General features: G+C 34.6%; 1 protein-coding gene across 6 annotated transcripts in view; it reads right to left on the reverse strand.

Moving 5' to 3' along the window:
* Window positions 1-2,008: 2,008 nt before the first annotated feature.
* The window catches only part of inf2 (inverted formin 2), a 37,592-nt gene continuing 16,161 nt past the window's right edge, over window positions 2,009-23,439 (reverse strand). Inside the window, exons 8-23 of one of the 6 annotated variants that reach the window (XM_067367626.1) lie at window positions 21,607-22,206; window positions 19,803-19,945; window positions 17,898-17,959; window positions 17,707-17,809; window positions 17,153-17,238; window positions 15,246-15,346; window positions 14,074-14,144; window positions 13,737-13,844; window positions 13,586-13,656; window positions 13,374-13,494; window positions 12,806-12,970; window positions 12,593-12,695; window positions 10,774-10,926; window positions 8,361-9,005; window positions 6,912-6,965; window positions 2,009-2,739 (exon numbers count right to left, since the gene is read on the reverse strand). In XM_067367626.1, the coding sequence (XP_067223727.1) occupies window positions 6,913-6,965; window positions 8,361-9,005; window positions 10,774-10,926; window positions 12,593-12,695; window positions 12,806-12,970; window positions 13,374-13,494; window positions 13,586-13,656; window positions 13,737-13,844; window positions 14,074-14,144; window positions 15,246-15,346; window positions 17,153-17,238; window positions 17,707-17,809; window positions 17,898-17,959; window positions 19,803-19,945; window positions 21,607-22,206 (2,585 nt within the window). In that variant the 3' untranslated portion in view covers window positions 2,009-2,739; window position 6,912. Of the gene's footprint in view, window positions 2,740-6,911; window positions 6,966-7,886; window positions 9,006-10,773; window positions 10,927-12,592; window positions 12,696-12,805; window positions 12,971-13,373; window positions 13,495-13,585; window positions 13,657-13,735; window positions 13,845-14,073; window positions 14,145-15,220; window positions 15,347-17,152; window positions 17,239-17,706; window positions 17,810-17,897; window positions 17,960-19,802; window positions 19,946-21,606; window positions 22,207-23,439 lie in introns of those variants that run through there. The other 5 variants (XM_067367628.1, XM_067367629.1, XM_067367630.1 and 2 more) reach the window with 5 other exon arrangements.

Below are 23,439 nucleotides of genomic sequence, written 5' to 3' on the forward strand. Positions count from 1 at the left end.
CCTCTGAAGGCAATACGCGCGCATGCGCAGTCGACGCGCTATTATTGCGTTACGAAGCCACTACAATGCACTATTGATCGTATTCTTTTAACTTTAGCTTGAGCATGTGATATGCCATCAGCTGATAATGCTGATTCTATGCAAGTAACTACTTCATGTCTTGACGGTGTCGTGATAAATCGGGTCAGTTAAGGTCTATACGAATGTTATTAATTTAAAATACGCAAAGCTTACTGTATAATGTGTAAGAAAACAAATTAGCGCTTAAAGGGTTAGTTCACCCAAAAATGAAAATTCTGTCATTAATTACTCACCCTCATGTCGGAAGACCTTCATTAATCTTCAGGAACACAAATTAAGATATTTTTGATGAAATCCGATGGCTCAGTGAGGCCTGCATAGCCAGCAATGACATTTCCTCTCTCAAGATCCATTAATGTACTAAAACATATTTAAATCAGGTCATGTGAGTACAGTGGTTCAATATTAATATTATAAAGCCACGAGAATATTTTTGGTGCACCAAAAAAAAACTAAATAGCGACTTATATAGTGATGGCCGATTTCAAAACACTGCTTCAGGAAGCTTCGGAGCGTTATGAATCTTTTGTGTCGAATCAGCGGTTCAGAGCGCCAAAGTCACGTGATTTCAGCAGTTTGGCGGTTTGACACATGATCTGAATCATGATTCGACACACTAATTCATAACGCTCTGAAGCTTCCTGAAGCAATGTTTTGAAGTCGCTACTTTGTTTTTTTGGTGCACCAAAAATATTCTCGTGGCTTTATAATATTAATATGAACCACTGAACTCACATGAACTGATTTAAATATGTTTTTAGTACATTAATGGATCTTGAGAGAGGAAATGTCATTGCTCAGGCCTCACTGAGCCATCGGATTTCATCAAAAATAACTTAATTTGTGTTCTGAAGATGAACGAAGGTCTTATGGGTGTGAAACGGCATGAGGGTGAGTAATTAATGACTTTATTTTAATTTCTGGGTGAACTAACCCTTTAATAAAACCAATTGAACGTAATTTCTTACACTTTATTAACTGTTAATATATATAATAATAAAAGCCTATTAAGTGAATAATTGAACACTGTTAATTGTTTTATTTATAACCGAAATATGTGGATATTTAACACTTAATTACATTAATTGTGAATACATAAGTGCAAATGCATGTATAAACTAAGCTATCAGGCTAATCGGGAATTTGTATGCTATGCTAGCACATAATAGCTAACTAATACAGACATAAATGGTCATTATAATGTTGAAACAGCATTTATCATAACATGATTTTGTAGGAAATGTAATCAGGTGCTAATAACAGTAATTTGAACCAATGGGATCGCTTGGGGTCCCATTTTAAGGGGGGACCCAATTTGTTACTACAAATCATTTAAATTGATATCTACATGATGAATATCATCTTCTTTAGACAAATCCAATCATGGATGCCAGGTTTTCACAACAAAACCCGCCCAATTGCTTCTCAAAACTAGCCCAATCGCATTTTAGAGGGGTCCCACGGTAAAAATTGCGTTCCGGGGGGTAAAATTTGCGTTCCAAGGGCTAAATATAAAGTTATTTTGGGTTGATTCAACTCGCAGACATGGAAAAACAACCTGCGGCAACAGTGTAAAAGTAGCCCAATTCCGCAGGAAAACGTCTCGGGTTACGACTGTAACCCTTGTTCCCTGAGAAAGGGAACGAGACACTGCATCAGGAACGACGCTGAGGGGATTCCCCAAAGTGTCGTTACCGACACTGTGCGAGTTCCCTCAAAGGGAACCGCGGACTTGGCAAAACTGTGTACAATGACCATCACGTACATGAGTGGGCGGGGAAGTGGGCGGGGCTTCACTGCAAAATAATCACATTTGTTTTTTTGACTACAGATATCCGATAACAAAACATTTTAAACCCAGTTTAAATTCTACATGTATTTAGATTTTGAAAACAGAGTCTTTCAGTCATTTTGTGCGTTCGGAATTGCTGACTTTTGATTGGCTGACACATCTTTGGGGGCGGGGCCTGAGGGCACAATTACAACATCTTCAACTATGATGAATTTTAATTTGAACTCATTTCAAATTGCAATGAATGTGAGCTTGAGTGGCAAACCAATGAACAAACCTCGACACTGATTGCACATTTTTATTTTTATATAATTTATAGATTTTCTTGACGTACATGAAAATACATACTGACAAGTCACTCAAATGAAATACTCAGTCCAGCTCAACCACTGCAAGCGCAAAATATAATTTCTGCTGAGAAATTTTATGACTAATACTTTAGAACTGATATTATAAGAACAAAATAATACTATATTATTTTAATATATAAAGCTAACATGATTCAGAGCAATATTAATAGCGAACAGCAGGTTATCTTAAAGGTTTCTTAAACAGAACAGTCTTTTAAAGGTTCATGATCAGACATTTTTTCTCTCTCCTCGAACCGCTCTTTATGTAAACAAAGTTTTGGAATATAAATGTATCTTATGGAGTGCAAATATTAAAAATAGTTTGGTCAAATCTAAATATATAGCATTTAAAAACACTTCAGGCCAAACTCTAATACGCAGATTGTATTTCTTTAAAGCACGCCATTAGTTGTTCCTCCGCTCAGCAGATTCCAGATTCCGACGGGACAACAGGATCACAGCAGGAACGTGCTCAACTTTTCCTTCGTCCTTTTGTTCTCCTTTTCCTGGAGCTTCCTGAAATGTTTGAGGAGAGAATATGTTAAAACTTTGAGCAGCATAAGACATTTTAATAACACCAAGGTATCTTAAGAAAGTTATTGAGGGATTATGGTGTGTTTGCTGAAGAGGTTCATACAGAAATACTGAAGCTCAAACACGATGGAAACAAGATCAATTATGACAAAGAAACATAATGGAGCTTAAGCTCAAATCTGAAGATGCCGTAAAATTTCAAAAACATGTTTTCATATGCACGTTCATTGTGTGATATTCTGCAAAAAATGCAAATGCAAGTTTAAGCTCTTCTTAAAAAATATTATACCTGTATTTTAGACACTATTTGATGCTCTTGGTATTTAGAGTCTATTTATCTAGAGGTATTATAGACTCATTTCTAAACTATTTGCTTTGCTTATCTTCCACACTTCACAGACAGAGAGATTAAAACCTCAGTTTAGTCTTGATGGAAACCCTAAAACATGTAGGGTCACACGTCGTAACTGCAGCGGTCAGATAAACTGACCAGAAAGTTCAGAATATTCACATTCTTCTGCTGTCAATCATTTACAGGCATTTTACTGTGTGATTTACACTTACTTAAAGGGATAGTTAACTCAAATATTAAAATTATCCCATGATTTACTCACCCTCAAGCCATCCTAGATGTATATGACTTTCATCTTTCAGACAAACACAATCAGAGATATATTTAAAAATATCCTTAATCCTCCAAGGTTTATAATGGTTGTGGATGTGGGCCCAAATTTTGAAGTCAAATATATAATGCATCCATCCATAAATAAAAGTAATCCATACGACTCCAGTGGGTTAATAAATGCCTTCTGAAACGAAGCGATGAGTTTTTGTAAGAAAAATATCCATATTTACAACTTTATAAATTCAAATAACTAGCTTCCAGCGAGCGGATGACCGTAGTCGATTTGCGACGGAAGAGTGACCTCTGACCTGACACACAACATAATGGCGAACGCAGAAGTGCAGAGGATAGAGCAAAACAAATCACCGTTCATGGCTCATAAGTCTACAACAAGAATTTTTAAAAAGAAATGGAGGATTTTGATATATGATATAAGAGAAGTCAGTAAATGCAAGTCGACTTGTGCATTCTGCGTATGGTCGTCCGCCGGAAGCTAGTTATTTAAATTTATAAAGTTGTAAATATGGATATTTTTTCTTCTAAAAACGCAACGCTTCGCTTCACTGGAGCTGTATGGATAACTTTTTCTATGGATGGATGCATTATTTTGGACTTCAAAATTTGGGCCCCCATCCACAACCATTATAAACCTTGGAGGACTAAAGGATATTTTTAAACGCACTATATTGCCAAAAGTATTGGGACACCCCCACAACTCATTGAATTCAGGTGTTCCGATCACTTCCATGGCCACAGGTGTATAAATCAAGCACTAGGCATGCAGACTGCTTCTGCAAACATTTGTGAAGGAATAGGTCGCTCTCAGGAGCTCAGTGAATTCAAGCGTGGTACCGTGATAGGTTGCCACCTGTGAAGTAAGCCCATTCGTGAAATTTCCTCACTACTAAATATTCCACGGTCAACTGTTAGTGGTATCATAACAAAGTGGAACCAGTTGGGAACAACAGCAACTCAGCCATGAAGTGGTAGTCCACTTAAAATCACAGAGCGGGGTCAGCGCATGCTGAGGATCACAGTGCGCAGAAGTCGCCAACTTTCTGCAGAGTCAATAGCTACAGACCTTCATGTGTCCTTCAGATTAGCTCAAGAACAGTGTAGAGAGCTTCATGGAATGGGTTTCCATGGCCGAGCAGCTGCATCAAAGCCTTACATCACCAATGCAATGCAAAGCGCCAGATGCAGTGGAGTAAAAATCACACCGTCACTGGACTCTAGAGCAGAGACGTGTTCTCTGGAGTGACCAATCACACTTCTCTGTCTGGCAATCCGATGGACGAGTCTGGGTTTGGCGGTTCCAGGAGAACGGTATTTGCCTGACTGCATTGTGCCGAGTGTAAAGTTTGGTGGAGGGGGATTATGGTGTGGGGTTGTTTTTCAGGGGTTGGGCTTGAACCCTTAGTTCCAGTGAAAGGAACTCTTAATGCTTCAGCATACCAAGACATTTTAGACAATTTCATGCTCCCAACTTTGTGGCCTTCACAGAGTCCTGACCTCAACCCGATAGACACCTTTGGGATGAATTAGAGCGGAGACTGCCTTCTCGCCAACATCACTGCCTGACCTCACAAATGCACTTCTAGAAGAATAATTCCCATTAACACACTCCTAAACCTTGTGGAAAGCCTTCCCAGAAGAGTTGAAGCTATAATAGCTGCAAAGGGTGGGACAATTACATATTAAAACCTACACTCTAAAAAATGCTGGGTTAAAAACAACCTAAATTGGGTTGAAAATGGACAAACCCAGCGATTGGGTTGTTTTAACCCAGCAATTGGGTTAAGTGTTTGCCCAACCTGCTGGGTAGTTTTATTTAAACCAACTATTATTTAAAAATTTCTATATGGCTAGTTTAAAATGAACCCAAAATAGTTGGGAAATTAAAAACCAGATGCAATTAGAGACAACAACAATAGACAAAAGGTGAATGTTTATTAATAAGCTTTAATATTTTATTAATATACATTTATTAATAAGCAATTTAATAAATGTTTATTGTTTAATAATTATTCATTGAACATTAATAAATGTTCATTTCCAACATACTTTGGGTTAATTTTAATTAAGCAATACAGTAATTTTTAAACAATAGTTGAGTTAAATAAAACTACCCAGCAGGTTGGGCAAACATTTAACCCAACCACTGGGTTAAAACAACCCAATTGCTGGGTTTGTCCATTTTCAACCCAACTTGGGTTGTTTTTAACCCAGCATTTTTTAGAGTGTACAGATTAAGAATGAGATGTCATTAAAGTTCATGCAGGCGTCCCAAAACTTTTAGCAATATAGTGTATATTTTCGATTGTGTTCGTCTGAAAGACCTATGATAGCTTGAGGGTGAGTAAATCATGGGATAAATTTAATTTTTGAGTGAACTATCACTTTAACACTTGTGTATTTAACCATTTACATAAATACGCACTTTCGTCCAAAAGTTTGTGAGGATTAAGATGCATCAAAGTGATCATTATAAAGACATTTATAGTGTTACAAAAGATTCTATTTCAAATAAATGCTGTTCTTTTATAACTTTCCATTCATTAAAGAACCTGAAAAGAACCTTCTTGAGCATCAAATCATCATATTACAATGATTTCTGAAGGATCATGTGACACTGAAGACTGGAGTAATGATGCTGAAAATTCAGCTTTGATCACAGGAATAAATTACACTTAACTTTATATTCACATAGAAAACAGCTGTTTTGAATTGTAAAAATATTTCACAATTTTACTGTATTTTTTGATCAAATAAACGAAGGCTTGGAGAGGATGAGACTTTCAAAAACAAAACAAAAAAATCTTAAAATCAACCCCAAACTATTTAAAGGGACTGCATGTAAGAATTTATGTATTAATCCCTTTTTATTGCCAATGTGTGAACAGCATGTAATGAAACTTAAACGAGACCTTCCCCGACTTTCTAGCTTGTAGACTGAAAATCTCAGAAAATTTTTGCCGGGAAAATCAAAACAATTTGACGTTTACGTGTTCCACTGTACGACACATAAAACAAATGCTTATACAAGGTTCATGATAAAATGCAGAAAGAGCCGTTCTGTACTGTAATGTCAATGAGTCTATAGTGAGTATAATCAAGCATTTAATCAAGTTCAGTCCTGAGCAGAAAAAAAGAAAGCTGCTGCAGTTCACTTAATGGCCACCGGTGTCGCTAATAACAAGGGTTTCTGAATTCTACATACAGCCCCTTTAAGAAAACCATAAAGATTCATCATGATTAAGATGCTGGTTAAAATTACAGACAAGCAGAGGTCTTTGTTAACAGATTTATACAAGAAAAACAAATGATTCTGTCCAAACCACAGAAAGTTTATTTGAGGCCAGAGACGAGCCCTCAGAACAGATCCCCAGTGTTCAAGGACAAGACAGATGTTAATAACACGGATGGCGATTCGACACACGCCGGTAAGTAGAGAGATCTGGTTAGATCGATTAGGCGGTTGTGAGCGGACGTCCTGCTCGGCCCTGTTAGTTCCCGGCGTTTGACCTACCTTACTGCAACACACATGCCTTTTTAGAGCGTCCGTTGCCTCTGTTACCCTCGACTTCAGAGTGTCAAAGAGAAAGAGACACGCTGAAGAAATGATTGACATTCACTTCAAGACTCTACAAAGAAAGGCAACGCACTAATGCCAGATATTTACATCTGACAATATAAAGCACAGATGAATTCAGCCAGAATGAGCGTTAATGAAACTCGTTTCAGGAATTATCATTATAAAATGACAATTCAAAAACATGATGACCAGAAAATGTCACTCATTTCAACCAAAAATCAAAAATTTATTTTTTTCCCCCATTTTGACATTTTTTAATAATTTCAGTGGGATGATCTTTAATTACTTTATATATATATATATATATACACAAAAAAAAGTAAATATGAACTAAATAAATAAGTTGAATTCTAAATTATTCTAATAAATTATACAAAATATACTTATTTTAATAAAATCTTCCTTGATTTTTAAAGAAATTGCGAATTTGTTTTAAAATGCTATTTTAAAAAACAAGGTTTTCTGTGCATGTTTGTGATTATATATCAATATGACTAAAAATAATTTTTTACAATGAAATATTACAATTGTAATATAAGAAATATTAGTTAATATTTCATTGTAAAATAATTACAATGACAATTTTTGTGGGAGGATTTTTAATTACTATATATACAAAAATAAAAGTAAATATGAACTAAATTAATAAGTTATAATTTAATAAAATTCTAAATTAATCATTTGTTTTAATAAATTATACAATATACTCGCCTAGATAATGTATTATACATTAAAAAGTAAATACGAACAATAATAAATAAAATGAACTAAAAAATATAATAAATTTTAAAATTAAATAAATTATATATATATAAAAAAAAAAAATATATATATATATATATATATATATACACACACACATATACATACACGTTTACATTTATTAAAAGTTTTTTTTTTTTTGCCTTTTTAAATTGTCAATATTTCAATTATTTTCAATATTTAAATATTTATAAATCCATTTTTGAAATATTTAATAATAGTCTAATATAGTATACTATTTGTAGTGCTTTATGCTAACTGTAAAATAAACTTCCTGGAAAGAAAAGTCATTTAATTTTTCCAAATGTTATCCAAACATTAATTCCCATTTTGTTTTGATTTTGGGCTGAAATGTGATTTTCTTGAGATTCAAACCATTAACTAAACATCTGGGATTGTGAACTACAGGAAAATACGTTTCAGAATTTTCCAGAAATATCCCAGCAGCTTGATGATTAATCTTAAAATAACATTAAACATTTAGTATTATTATAATATCATAAGATTTTAATATTTATTCACTGTTTGCAAACCAAATGTTTTAAAAACACATCGGACACGTTCATCTTCAAGCAGCAGTGCTGAAAAACACGAGCTTTATTGGATATATTAATAGATTACCTTCAGTACTGCTTTTTTTGTTTCTTTGGAAGAGAGGTTTCTTTCTATCAGGTTTCGTGTGGGTGGAGTCCAGAGAAGGAGTGGGCGTGGCTTGTGGTGTCACTCCGTCTACTTCATCAGGAGTCGGAACACGGTTTCCTGACGACCCGTTACCGATGTCAGCGGTGTAAGCGTTACTCGACTGCAGTGGGTCGTCGAAGCACCTGTCTTTATTCTCACAGTCAGATGCATGTACTGATGCAGAGCGAGTCGCATCATCGTCCGCAGACCTGATATTATTTGCATTATGATTTTGTAGGTGTGGATTAGTAAGGCAGCTGGGTGACCCGTCAGGCTGATCTGCTGCGGTTCGTTCCTGAGCGGGTGTGTCTGTAGAAGGGTTCTCCTCAGTCCTGGTGCTCACAGGCTGGTTTTGAGGTAAATCCATGAGTGTAGAGTCGATCGCAGTGATGGTTTGAGGTGATCGAGGCTCCTTTACGTCTGAAGGAAGGCTCTTCGGCTCACCGTTACCCAACGAGGTTGCTTCACCTCTGGGATTCGTGCCGCAAGCTTTGGCCGGATCTTCTGGAGAAGAATCCAGGACTGCCAGAGACGTTCCGACCACAGACGATCCAGCTTCTTCTCCGACAGACTTGACACTTGCTGCTTCGGAGGGAGAAGAGATGGAATTGTTGGAGCGTGTTGATAAGAGAATGGAGACGGCAGCATGCGTTAGGTTCAGTGCCGGCACTCTTTCGGGCGGCTTACAAAAATATACACCACTTTTTCTGCAGAATGATAAATTGGGCTGAGTTTACATGCAGCTCACAGCTTGTGTTTGGGTAGTTGACATCAGTGTCCTGCGGTGTGACATGCGCTCATCTTTATTATTGTAGTTTTATTAATTTAAATCGAGAGACTACAACTTTCAAAAATGTGTCTCACTGTAGAACCGTTTGAAATACAAATAAAAAAGGCAGAGCTGCATGATTTGGGGGAAAAATATCAAAACGTTGCAATAAAAATAAAAACAAATATTTTTTTGGTGTTTTAAAAAGCTCTTTAAAAAAAAAACAAAAAAAAAAACTTAAAAACATTAGATTTGCTGACTTTGTGATTGTATGAATATGAATAAAAATTCTATATAAATATACAAAAAAATCCAACTAATATATCACTGTAAAATATAATACAGATACAAATACAGAAAAAAAGATACTTATTTAACAGTACAAATGTGAAATTACAATACAAATATTTGTCAATTTCTCCATTTTCAAACTTATTTTGACAATAAAAGCAGGATTTTAAAGCAGCATTTTGATTAATCATGCAGCTCTAAAAAATATGAAAAAAAGGGTCACCATTTACATATTTTAATAAACATTTCTTTTTGATTTTTATAAAAATTGCAATTTTGTTTTAAAATGCCATTAAAAAAAGGTTTGCAGTGCTTGTCATTATATATCAATATGCCTATGAATAAATAATAATCATAAAAATATATTTTGAAAAATAAAAAATAATAAAATATATATATATATATATATATATATTATCTTTTTTTTTTTTTTTTTTAAAATTTTAATATATATATATATATATATATATATATATATATATATATATATATATATATATATATATATATATATATATATATATATATATATATATATATATATATATATATATATATAAAAAAAGTAAATTGTAAAATGACAATACTTATATTTATGGCCATCTTAATTTCAAACGTTACACCAAACATATTTTTGATGGAAAAACAGCAGGTTTCCATATTAGCGATTGTTCAATTAATTGAGAAGCCCTATAAAAAGCCGATTAAAAATGGTGAATAACCTAAAATACATTTTCACCATTTATAAGCTATAAATAAATACTTTTCCCTAAACATGCAAATGTTGACCTAAACCTAATAATGCTGAACAAAAAAAGAATACAAAATAATCAACGTGTCAACTACCCATTTGCAGTTTACAGCTTGTATTTTACATTAATTTACATGCAGGTTTGTTAACAATGAAGCATTTAGTATCACTGGCACAGCTCGGACCAATCAGAAGCGAAGAGAAGCAGCAAAGCTAATTGGTTCAGCAGAAGGACGTGAGGAATCAGGCTCAACTCCAAAAGTCTAATCGCTCCTCGATGTTCTGCTCACGCACGACTCTATAAGTGACTGGACAAGCAAACGCTTTTGCTTTAAAGGGGTCACATGATGTATTCACGTGTCAGAAGCTCTTTTTGGACTGCGGGGAAAGTTACAGTCTGTTTTTATCCTACAATAAACAATCGGACCCCTTTAATCCACTCACTATAGACAGCAGCGCACAAGCCAGAAGAGAAATAAACAGACGCGCTTGAGACTTTTGCATTGGAGCCGGTGGAGGGCCTGACAGGTTTGTGTTCTTACCGGACGGTCCCGTATCGCTATGCATTTCACTAGAAGGGGCACTTTCCGTTTCGCACCTGGGACGAGTCTTTCTCAGATGGAAACCCTTCCGAATATCCGCCAAGAGTTGATCGATGATGCAGCCGTCTTCCTGCGGCACAGGCCCTTTTCTGACTGGAAAGATAGAAAATACGGAGGGGGGGTATGGTTAAAAAGGTAAATTTACATCTCACAATTGACATTTTTCCCCTTGTAATTCTGCCATTTTTCCCCTCGGAATTCCGAGTTTATGTCCGCGTTTATGTTTATGTTTACATCTCCGAGTTTATATTTACATCTCGCAATTCTGCCACCCCCCCCTCAAAATTCTGAGTTTACGTCTCGCAATTCTGCATTTTTTCCCTCAGAATTACGAGTTTCATCTTGCAATTCTGACATTTTTTTATTTTTTTTAATTCATTTCTTTATTTGAAAGGGGACAATGTACATTAATAAACATTAAAACAATGTAAATGTACCCGAGTTAGCTCAAAAGTGCTAATTTTCATCGGTAGTCCCCCAGCCAGATTTAAACAAGGCAACCTTTAAAAATAATCACAAGTACAAAATCACAAGAAAAAAAAAAAAGAAAAGAAAAAAAGTATAAAACATTATGGTTAATAAATACAATTAATATAAAAATGATTTAAATACACACATAGAAGCATTAGTGCCCACAAGTTTGGCTCTCTACAAGCCATTTTTTTGCATTCTTTTTGAATGAAAAGAATGAGAAAGACTCTCTAATGGTTGCCGGCACTGTTTTTCCCCTCGGAATTCCGAGTTTACGTCTCTTAATTCTGCATTTTTTCCCCCCTTGAAATTGTGTTTACATCTCACAATTCTGCATTTTTTCCCCCCTTGGAATTCCGAGTTTATGTTTAAATCTCGCAATTCTGCCGTTTTCCCCCCCTCAGAATTCCGAGTTTACATCTTGCAATTCTGCCATTTTTCCCCTCAGAATTCCGAGTTTACGTCTCGCAATTCTGCATTTTTTCCCCCTTGGAATTGTGTTTACATCTCGCAATACTGCCATTTCTCCCCTCAGAATTCCGAGTTTACGTCTCGCAATTCTGCCATTTCTCCCCACAGAATTCCGAGTTTACGTCTCGCAATTCTGCCATTCCCCCCCCCCCCTCAGAATTCCGAGTTTACATCTCGCAATTCTGCCATTTCTCCCCTCAGAATTCCGAGTTTACGTCTCGCAATTCTGCATTTTTTCCCCCTTGGAATTGTGTTTACATCTCGCAATTCTGCCATTCCCCCCCCCCCCTCAGAATTCCGAGTTTACATCTCGCAATTCTGCGTTTTTTCCCCCTCAGAATTCCGAGTTTACGTCTCGCAATTCTGCATTTTTCCCCCCTTGGAATTGTGTTTATATTTCGCAATTCTGCCATTTTCCCATGCATAATAATAATAAAAAAAGGTCATTTAAATATTTTTATATCTCAGAATTCTATTTTCTCAGAGTTGTAAGAAAAAAATTCAATTGTGAGATAAAGTCACAATTACTTTATTCCATGGCAGAAATAAGCATCCAAAAAAAAAAAAAAAAAAAAATTTCACTAGACGTGAATGTGTAACATTTGGTCCCATTAACGGTTCTTGAACATCTGTATTCCTCCACAGACATGGACAGAACAGCATACAGAAATACTGAATCTACAGCGTCACAGCAGGAGAAGTGACGTTTGATCTGCACTGTGAGTCTGAACTGAATATGATGAGAGAAATACTGGGCCATGACATAACACAAACACAATAAACGGACATACATTGATTAATTAGATTAACGACTCACTTATCTTCCCATCTTCTCCTTTCTGTCTCTTAGAGTCCTCCTCCGCCAGCTGCTGTTTTCTCTTCTCGGCTTTGGCAGCTTGTTCTTTACGGATCTTGTTTTCCTACAGGAAGGAACAACTTAACTGGTGCTCAGGTACATTTCATGATCTCTGTGGCAGGAACAAACCACTCAGGAGTGTTATTTTAATACATAGATGAGCAAATCACTGACCTTTAAGGCTTTGAGGAAGAGCTGACGGAAGGTCTTGATGGTGCTGAAGAGTTCATCCAGCGAGAGCTGACCGGCGTCTTCACAGAGATACTGAGCCAGATCTCCTTTCCTGTTATCTATGTTGGTAAAACGCTCCTCCAGAGCTTTACACGCTGTCAGGTTCCTCTACAGAAACACCACAGGAGAATCCACGGATGAAAAAGCAGGAAAGAGACAATAGCAAGTTATAATTGGTTGAATACATTACACTTTAATATATATTAAAATAAAAACCCTTGTGAATAAAAATCAAGTGTTTAAATGTTTTTGTGGTGTTTTTATTTCAAAAGTTGACCGAGTGGATCAGGTAATCCGAGCTGGTGTGGAGGCGGAGACTAATTTGCATATTCACATCCACATATACTAAATGAAGCAAGGGTGTCAAGTTACAGGACATTCAAGCTATTTTAAGGGAAAAAAAGCTTAAGTGTGTCATTTTGATGATGAAAGCTAAATTATTGACTCCAGGGGGACTTATATTTTAATTATTTAATATTTACAATATTACTGTTTAAGTAAGTGTTTCTACCTCTATAACTCCTAAAAACTGCTCCTTGACGTCCTCGACTGATGAAGACACTCTTTTCTCTGCATCTTTCAGTCTCTTTAGAAGATTATTTGTTTCTGCCTGAATCGAGTCCAGATTTACGCTGAAAGAAACACACACAGAGCACCAGTTGAGAGTGAAATGACATCGCTGATCATGTGACACACACTCAGAGAACAGCAGCATTGTGTTACCCAGCCGCTATCTCACAGGCCTCGATGTCTTCTGGAAGGTTCAGCAGCTCTGGGTGGTTTAATTCGGCTTCCTGGGAATCACAAGATGCATGAGATTCACAACAAATCACACTGAAGGATGACATTCATTGCACTTGTGACCATACTGTACCTCAAGGATGTGATGTAAGAGGGTGATGCGACTCTTGTTTGCTTTGGTTTCAGTGAGTTTCAGCAGGGAACTAATCTTGAATCCCTCAGCGTTTCCTGTGTGACTTCCCTGGCAAAAAGGAAAAACAAAATCAAATAAAAATTCACAAAATGAGGAACTAAGACACTGTAAATACAGAAAACAAAGTATCCAAGGTGTTACAGTCAATAATGACTCTCTGCTGCCCAGAGACCGATTTCAAGTTTTCATGAGCAAGTTTAGTCAATCAGTGGTTACAGATGCAGTCAATCACTTTATCACACACTGCGAAAAAGCACTTTATTGGTGTTTTCCTTACATAATTGAGGAAGTTTCCAACATCAAGGATGAGCTTGCAGAAACTGGGCAGCAGTGAACTTTTCCTGAGACCTGCGGGGCGACACACACTTCACTGACTTCACATTATAATTACACTGTGAATGTTGTGACAAATAGATTAAAGGTGCAATATGTACGATTTTTTCTGTAAAATATATAACACTGACCTAGTGGTTTTTGGATATTTTGTTCACTTGAGTACTTACAATATCCCAAATGTTTGCAACTTTTTGTAAATCGTGAGAAAATTGCAATTTTAACCAAGACGTGTGAGGAGTCGCCTGTCAATACCCGCGTTATCCTCGGTTTCAGGTTTAATTTTGTAGAAACCATGGAAACGCCAAAGACGCTTTAATATTTACATGTTTTAATAGACGAGAGAACAACTGTTCTGATATATTTATAGACAGAAAACTAATCATTGTTATATAGCTCAACACGTTTAGTCTTATTGTTTAAATCTAATTTTCTTGATTTTTTGCGAGTCTCATGCTTTGCCTCAGAGAAAAACACTATTTTGTGAAGTAGCTAACATAGCATAATCAGATGCAGCTTTATTTTTAGTAACAGTAATCAACATTTTCTCCATCATACAATACGTTTTAAATTAATTTCATGCCATTTATCAACACAATCATCCAGCATTTAATCTGATATTGTAAAATGGATCTATCTTACTGCAGTGTGTAACAGTGTCTCACAGCAGCCGCCGAGCGAACGCTCAGAGTAACGTTATAACATCATTTTCAACACTCTCAAACAGAGCTGCGTTTCCTCATACTCATGACCGGGGAAGCGGCGCCGGCGACTGTGTCATAATAAAAGTCCCGCTGCTCGTGAGGCGTGTGTTGATCAATCGCTCCAGCTCCTCGTTCAGCTCCACAACACTCGCTCCTGCTCTGCTTCACACTACAGTAACGTTAATAAACACATCCATGAGCGTGATTTCTTCCAGAGTCCAATCCCTATTCTTTTCCACCGTCCGCTGAGATGGAGACCACATGTCCCAAGATTCCGCACTCAAACTTGGCGTCATCAAGCCTTTGTTTTGAATAGACCTCTAGCGGACAGAATATTTTACATATTGCACCTTTAACAAATGCATTGATGATTGCAAATTTACTCACACACACTCTGCTGGTTTGTACTCACTTTCACAGGCAGTTTCCACCAGCTCAACCTTCGGCTTCAGGATATCGAGCACCGACAGCGTCTCCTCACAGAGTAACATGCATTCAATCCTCAGCTGGTAACTGTGACGGGTTTAATAAAGACACTCAATTCCCAGCTAGAAAGTAAAGTTCGTTAGCACAAACTTTTATGTTGGCTTGACAAAGCCTTGCCTGAACGTTTTATAAGCTTCCTAGCATGTTTTGTTTTGCTAGCAAGTTTTACAAAGTTGTTAACGTAACGTGTCTAGCATTATTTTGCATGTTTGTGGCATGTTTTAGTACATTGCTAGCATGTTTTAACATGTTGCAAGCATTTTAACATGTTGCTATCATGTTTTAACACATTGCTTGTTTTTAGTATGCTAATGTTTTAACATTTTGCTAACATGAATTAACACATTGCTAGTATGTTTTAACACAACATATTACTAGCACGAATTAACATATTGCTAGCATGAATTAGCATGTTGCTGTATGTTTTAACACATTGCTAACATGTTTTACTGTTGAGAACGTTTAACATATTACTAGCACGAATTAACATATTGCTAGCATGAATTAGCATGTTGCTGCATGTTTTAACATTTTGCTAACATGTTTTAATGTTTCCTAACTTGTGTTTTAACATGTTTAACAAGAGTTGCTACTTTAACGCTTTGCTAGCATGAATCCGCATGTCGAAAGCAATTTTACATGTTTCTAGTATGTTTTAACATTGCTAACATGATTTAACACTTTGCTAACATATTTAACACATTGCTTGTTTAGCATGCTAATGATTTAACATGTTGCTAACATGATTTAACACATTGTTAAGACGTTTTACTGTTGAGAACGTTTAACATGTTGCTAACATGAATTGGCATATGGCTAACATGAATTAGCATGTTGATAGCATAAATTAACACATTGCTAGCATGAATTAATATGTTGCTAACATTATTTAACACTTTCCTAACATGTTTTAACACTTTGCTAATATTAACATGGTAATAACATGATTTAACATGCTGCGAGGATATTTTAACATTACTAACATGCTAAATAATTCTAGCACTGTTTTAACGATGCTTGCATTAGTGTTGCTAATGTTTAAACATTTTTCTAACATGAATCAACACATTGCTAGTATGTTTTAACACATTGATAACAAGTTTAATATTTTGCTAGAATGAATTAATGCTTTGCTAACATGAATTAGCATGCTGCTAACATGAATTAACATGTTGATGGCATTTATAACATAACATGCTGTTAAAATGTTTTAACACATTGTTAACATGATTTCACATGTTAGTAATCTTTTAACATGTTTGCTAAAATGAAGTAACACATTTCTAGTATGTTTTACCATGTTGCTAGCATGAATGAGCATGTTGCGAACATGAATTAACATGTTGATAGCATGAATTAACACATTGCTAGTATGTTTAAACATTAACAAGTTTTACCTGGTTGTTAGCATGACTTAACACATTGTTAACATTAACATGTTTGCTAGCATGAGTTAACACATTGTTAGCAGGAATTAACACATTGCTAACATGTTTTAACATGTCCCAAGCTAGTTGCTAGGCTTTGCTAGTGATATAATTGCTGGATGAAGCTTAAATATAAATATTTTGACCCTCTTGATGAAAGTTTATGGGATTTTTCATTGGTTTAATGGTACATTTAACGAAAACAGCAAATGTGATCAATTAGAAGTGAACTTCAGTCTGAAGTCCTGAGTTTGGTGGCTGTAATGTTTAAATTTAGTCTCAGAATAATAATAAAAATAAGCTTAGGATTTCTTTATCAAGCCAACATAATAACCTTAATGCCTTATGCATATTCTGGAAGTGTGAATCTGAAACACTTCAGCAAGTGTTTTTAATGCAACTTTACCAGGGTACAGCCAGCAGTGAGAGGTAAAAGCGGTCCACGTTGGCCAGTTTGTCTGTATCTCCTTGAAAGGATTTTAAGTTGTCAATCTGGAGAAGTCGAAGGAATAAAGTTAAATGCAAAACACTCAACTGACCATAAGCAGGGTAGACTGAATATTTAATTCGATGCAAATGAACCTCAGATGTTCAGTGTGTTGTACTTCTGATTGATCATTAGATATAAGAATTAAAGTTCTGACCAATCACAACAGACTGGGCCATTTGACCAATCAGAGCAGAGCAGCTCTCAGAAAGGCAGGGTTTAGAGAGACTTGTGTTTCAGACACTGGGAAAAGAGTTGATGCTGCAGTGGATATTATGAGAAAATTTGTTTTTTGACCTTGGATGAATGTAAATATATTGTAAGAGACTTTAAAACACAATAGGAGCCTTTGGAATAGCATAATAGGGGCACTTTAAACATTTCCAGTGGACAAAAATACCTTTATTTCATTCGCATCAAGGTCTATGAATGTGAAATACTTCATTTCGAATGTACATTTAATTGGGAAGTACCTCATGTTTTTCCGGAAGCAGTTTCAGAAGCTGTTTCAAAGACTCAACGTCAAATTTCGAACAGTCTCCATTCTGCACCATCGCCACAAACTCCTCATGAGAGCTGTTTGGGAGCGAATCAAACATGTTAAATGTCTTGCAACGATAATCACACAAACACACACCAGTGAGTCCAAAACATGTGATCTTACCACTTGAACTGCTTCAAAAATATATTCAGGTTCAGATTCTTCTTGGCGTCAATAAAGGAAATCTGAGAAACAGGAGAAAAAGCGATGAATGTTTTTTTACTAAGTTAATTTGATATAACCCTATTCATTTAGTTGATGTTCCTGCTCTGATTGTGAACTGATTTCATCAGCCGAAACCCTTTAAACTCAAAGTTAATATTTCAGCAAAAAAAAAATAAAAAAAAAAAATTTATATATATATATATATAAAATAAAAAAATGGCCCTACAAAAATTAATTTACTTAATATATATATAATTAAAGTAATATACATAATATGGAAGCATGTTTCTGCCATGAAATAAAAAATGCAGAATTGTGAGAAGTAAACAATTCCGAGGGGTAAAAAAAAAAAATAAAAAAAAAAGCAGAACTGCGAGATGTAAACTCAGAATTCCGAGGGGAAGAAACGGCAGAATTGTGAGACGTAAACTCGTAATTCCAAGGGAAAAAAAAAAAGAGGCAGAATTGTGACACGTAAACTCGGAATTCCAAGGAGGAAAAAACACGGCAGAATTGTGAGACGTAATCTCGGAATTCCAAGGAAAAAAAAAAAAAAGGGAAAAAACGGCAGAATTGTGAGACAATCTCGGAATTCCGAGGGGGGAAAAAAACAGCAGAATTGTGAGACGTAATCTTGGAATTCCGAGGGGAAAAACACGGCAGAATTGTGAGACGTGAACTCAGAATTCCGAGGAGAAGAAATGGCAGAATTGTGAGACGTAAACTCGGAATTCCAAGGAAAAAAAAAAACAAAACGGCAGAATTGCGAGATGTAAACTCAGAATTCCGAGGGGGGAAAAAAACGGCGTAATTGTGAGACGTAAACTCGGAATTCCAAGGGAAAAAAAAAAAACAAAACGGCAGAATTGCGAGACGTAAACTCAGAATTCCGAGGGGGGGAAAAAACGGCAGAATTGCGAGACAAACTCGGAATTGAGAAAAAAATAAATAAATAAAAAAAGGCAAAATTGCAATTCTGCCATTTTTCATGAAATATTTTTTTTAACCCTATTTATTTAGTTGATGTTCCTGCTCTGATTGTGAACTGATTTCATCAGCCGAAACCCTTTAAACTCAAATATTTAATCCCTTTGAGATTGAGTTCATATTTCAGCAATTTAATGACTCGCACGTTCGCTTCTCTGATGTTGGTTAATAGTCACATGACATGCAGGTAAAACAAAATATATTTTGTTGTGTTTTATTTTGATTTGACATTAAGGTTTAATTTTTAGCTTATAATCAATTATTGAACCCCAGGTTGGGAAACCCTGCACTAAAGAAATGAATATTTGTCTTCATAACCTTTAATCACCTCTGAAACAACTTTCCTTTTCAGCTGACATCACTCACTCACTCTTATCTTTCACAACAGAGTCAATTCCTAATGATAAATCAAGTCTTTCTTCTTATTGAATACTCCATTTCATGTGGTTGCACTGGTGAACAAACGATTGCAATAATTACATGTTTTTGAAATGTTCTGCTCACCAAGGCTGCATCTATTTGATAAAAAATACTGTAAAAAGTTACAAATTTTTACAATGTAAAAAATGTGTTTTCTATGTGAATATAATGTAAAGTGTAATTTATTCCTGTGATCAAAGCTGAATTTTCAGCATCATTACTCCAGTCTTCAGTGTCACATGATCCTTCAGAAATCATTCTAATATGATGATTTGCTGCTCAAGAAACATTTATGATTATTATGATTGTTGAAAACAGTGATAATAATCAGTAAAAGCATTTTTTTCAGTTTATGTTTTGCCTAAGAATGGAACGCATGACCTGCGCTCTGCTATTTGAGCTACAGGAATGCTCTCAAGCTCGATGTTGAAACTTCATCTGTAATAAATCTCACACCTCTTTGGGTTCTTTTTTGACGGGGGCGGCCGGGTTCTTGTCTTTGGGTTCAGCCACCGGCAGACTGAAGAGCTGCTCGATGCTGGTGTAGTTCGGCTCCAGGGGTGAATCATTCGTGACAGACGCCCACAGGGAAGGACCATCTACATGGAAGAAAAGCAAATATGCACTTAGCTTCAGATGAGCAGAAATATAAATTCTGAAATAATCAGAGGCCTGTTGCATGAAGCTGGCTGAACTAACTTTGAGTTTCAGAGTAAGGTTTAGTGGCTCGGTATAAATGTTCTCGGTTTGACATTATCTCGGTGTGCACCTGAATGTGACGCATGCAGTCAACTGTTCTGTTTGTTATTATACATCAACTAATTCACACGGTTCCTGTTCCTAAACAGCCCATTAAAAACCCATCAAACTGTGCTGCTCTCTTCACGTGTCTATTCTTGTCTAAATATGCTGTTACTGGCCAAAATAAACCGAACTGAGTCTTTAAACTTTATACTGATAATCAAAAAGTCTGGTTGTTAGCAGTTATTTAAATATCATTGATATACTATTATAGTTTTAGTTAATATTTTGAATTGGATTTAATATTTTATGTTTTCTTTTTAATTTAAAATTGTTGTGAGTTAGACGTTTAATATACCAAGTTGTCATTTTTATTAGTTTGTTGAAGAATAATTGTATTTTTTTTTTACTAATTGTCATATGCATTTTAAAAAGTCTCTTTATTGTTTTAAATGTAAAATTATTAGTAATTTTGTGTTTGTCATATTTAGTTTTTGTTTTTCAAATGTCTATTTAGTTGTTTTAATTGCAAGTTTTTGTTTTTTTTACAAACTTTTTTTTAATTGCTTTTTTTTAATTTCGGTCATTTTTTTTCATGTTTTTCATTTTTATTAGTTTTGTTTATTAAATGTCTATTTAGTTTAAGTTTTAAATTTGAAAACTTTTGTAACTTGTGTTTGTCTATCATTTATTATTTTTTTAAAGTCTATTGTTTTAAATCTAAAATTGAGTAATTTTGTTGTTTGTAATTTTCAAAACTTTTAAAAAGTCTGTTTTAAATTTAATTTTTTTTTAGTAATTTTGTTGTTTTTGTCATTTTTATTAGTTTTTTTTTAATTTGTCTATTTAGATTTTATTAAGTTTTAACTGAATTTTTTGTCTTTAGTTTTTTTTAATTGCTTTTTTATTTTAAAATTTGTCATTTTGTTATGATTGTCATTTTTATTAGTTTTTTTAAATGTCTATTTAGTTTAGGTTTTAAATTTAAAAACTTTAGTCATTTTGTTGTGTGTTTGCCATGTTTTTTTTCTTTTTAATGTAGTTTAAATAGATTTTTGCTTTAAATTTTAAAATGTAGTCATTTAGTTTTTTGAAATGTCTTTAGTTTATAATTAAGTTTTACATTTAAAAACTTTAGTAATTTTGATCTTTGTCATTTTTTTTAAAAAATCTATAGTTCATTATTTTACATTTTAAAATGTTAGTAATTTTATGTTTGTCATTTTTATTAGTTATTAGTTTATTAGGTTTTGGTTGTAATTACTTCAACTTTTTATAAGTGTTTTAAAAAAATCCTTAAGCTTATTTTATTTCAGTTAACGTTTACTTTATTTCAAGTTTTGATAGTTTTAGTTAACAATAATATCCCTGGCTATTATATTACATATTTACATTTCTATGCGTGTCAGATGCTTTTATCCGCAGTGACTCATGGCATTGAACAATAGACTTTTTCCATCTCAGACATTCCAGTCAGACTCAGACCTGTCTGACCACGCTCTGCCGTGTGAAATCTCACCAGTCACTGCTCTGGAATTGAGTTTCTGCCAGTTGAGTTTCTTCATCCTGAGGGTGGGATGAGGGCCGGTCTTCACCGGGGCTCTGTAGTGTTGCCCAACCGGATGAAACGTCTGCGCCACGATCACATTACCCATACCAGGAGGAGGAGGAGGAGGAGGAGGTGGAGCACCCATTCCTGGCAGAGGAGGAGGAGGAGGCGGCGCACCCATACCAGGTAAAGGTGGAGGCGGTGGTGGACCTGCAGAACCCATCCCAGGAAGAGGTGGAGGAGGAGGAGGCGGAGGCATCCCTGATCCTGGTACAGGTGGTGGTGGAGGTGGTGGTGGTGGAGGAGGAGGAGGAGGAGGAGGAGGTCCAGCTCCTGTTTTTTGGGGAGGTTGCATGCCAGGCAGAGGAGGAGGCGGCGGCGGAGGAGGTACAGTCTTTGTGGAGTTGCGCAGTGGTTCATGGTTGGTTGATCTGCAAGAACATTCCAGTTTCTCATCTTTCGCCTCAGTCTGAACGGCTTGATTCTTTCTTTTGACCTCAGAAGAACTTTTGGCTACTTCCTTAGAGAAGACGAGACGCTGCAGAATCTTCTCACACGAATCCATCTCAGCTGAATGGAGAGAGAACATGTCTGAACAATAAAATCATTCCCGGAAAAAATTAAATCTTCATAGACACAAAAACCCCCAAAGCCTTACAAATAATAGATAAATAAATAAATAAAGAGGCAATTGAGTAATGAAGCAAATAAATATGAAACTAGATGTATATGTAAATATATAAATAAGTAAATTCATATAATATATAAAGTAAATTAATGTCCAAATATGTAAATAAGCAAGTGAATAAGTAGCTATATGTAAATAAGTACATAAGCTAGTAAATAAAGTAAGTGAAGTAAATCTATAAGTAAAATAGCAAGTAAATAAATTAGTAAGTTAATATACATAAGCATGTAAATAAGAAATTAAATATATAAGTGAATCTATAAGTAAATAAGCAAATAAAAGTAAATAATTAATATATGTAAATAAGAAAATGAATAAAGTAAATATGTAAATCTATAAGTAAATAAGTAAATGTAAATAAATAAAATTGGTAAATGAGTAAATAATATGCAAATAAGTAAATAAACAAGTAAACAAATATATAATTAAAATAAAGTAAATAAATTAGTTAATATACATAAGTAAATAAGAAATGTAATTAATATAAGTGAATCTATAATAAGTAAATAATATATGTAAATAAGAAAACAAACAAACAAATATATAATTAAAATAAAGTAAATTAGTAAGTTAGTAAATAAGCAAATAAAATACTAATAAGTATTCTAATAAGTAACTGTATAAAAAATTAAATAAGCAAATAAACAAGTATTTATATGTAAATAAATAGTTACTTGATTAATTTACTTGCCCATTTACATTATTTATACTAATTTATTTACTTGTTTTATTTATTTACTTAATTATTTAATTGATTATATACTTAGTTACTTGTTTACCCATTTACATATTCATTTACTTATTTGTTTATTTACATATTCATTTACTTATTTGTTTATTTACATATTCATTTACTTGCTTATTTTACTATACATCCATTTACATTTACTTGCTCATTTATTTCCTTATAGATAACTTGCCTATTTGCATATATGTAAATAAGTAAATCTATAAGGAAATAAATAAGCATATATAAAGAAATAAGTAAATTAATATATATGTAAATAAATAAAGTGAATAAGTGAACAAGTAATTAAGTAAGTTAGCAAGTAAGTTCAGCTTAGTTTAAAAAAAAAAAAAAAAGTTGTGATAATGACAGCCAATCAAAACATTTC

This window comes from Chanodichthys erythropterus, chromosome 18 (assembly GCF_024489055.1).
Source record: "Chanodichthys erythropterus isolate Z2021 chromosome 18, ASM2448905v1, whole genome shotgun sequence".
Classification (NCBI taxonomy): domain Eukaryota; kingdom Metazoa; phylum Chordata; class Actinopteri; order Cypriniformes; family Xenocyprididae; genus Chanodichthys; species Chanodichthys erythropterus.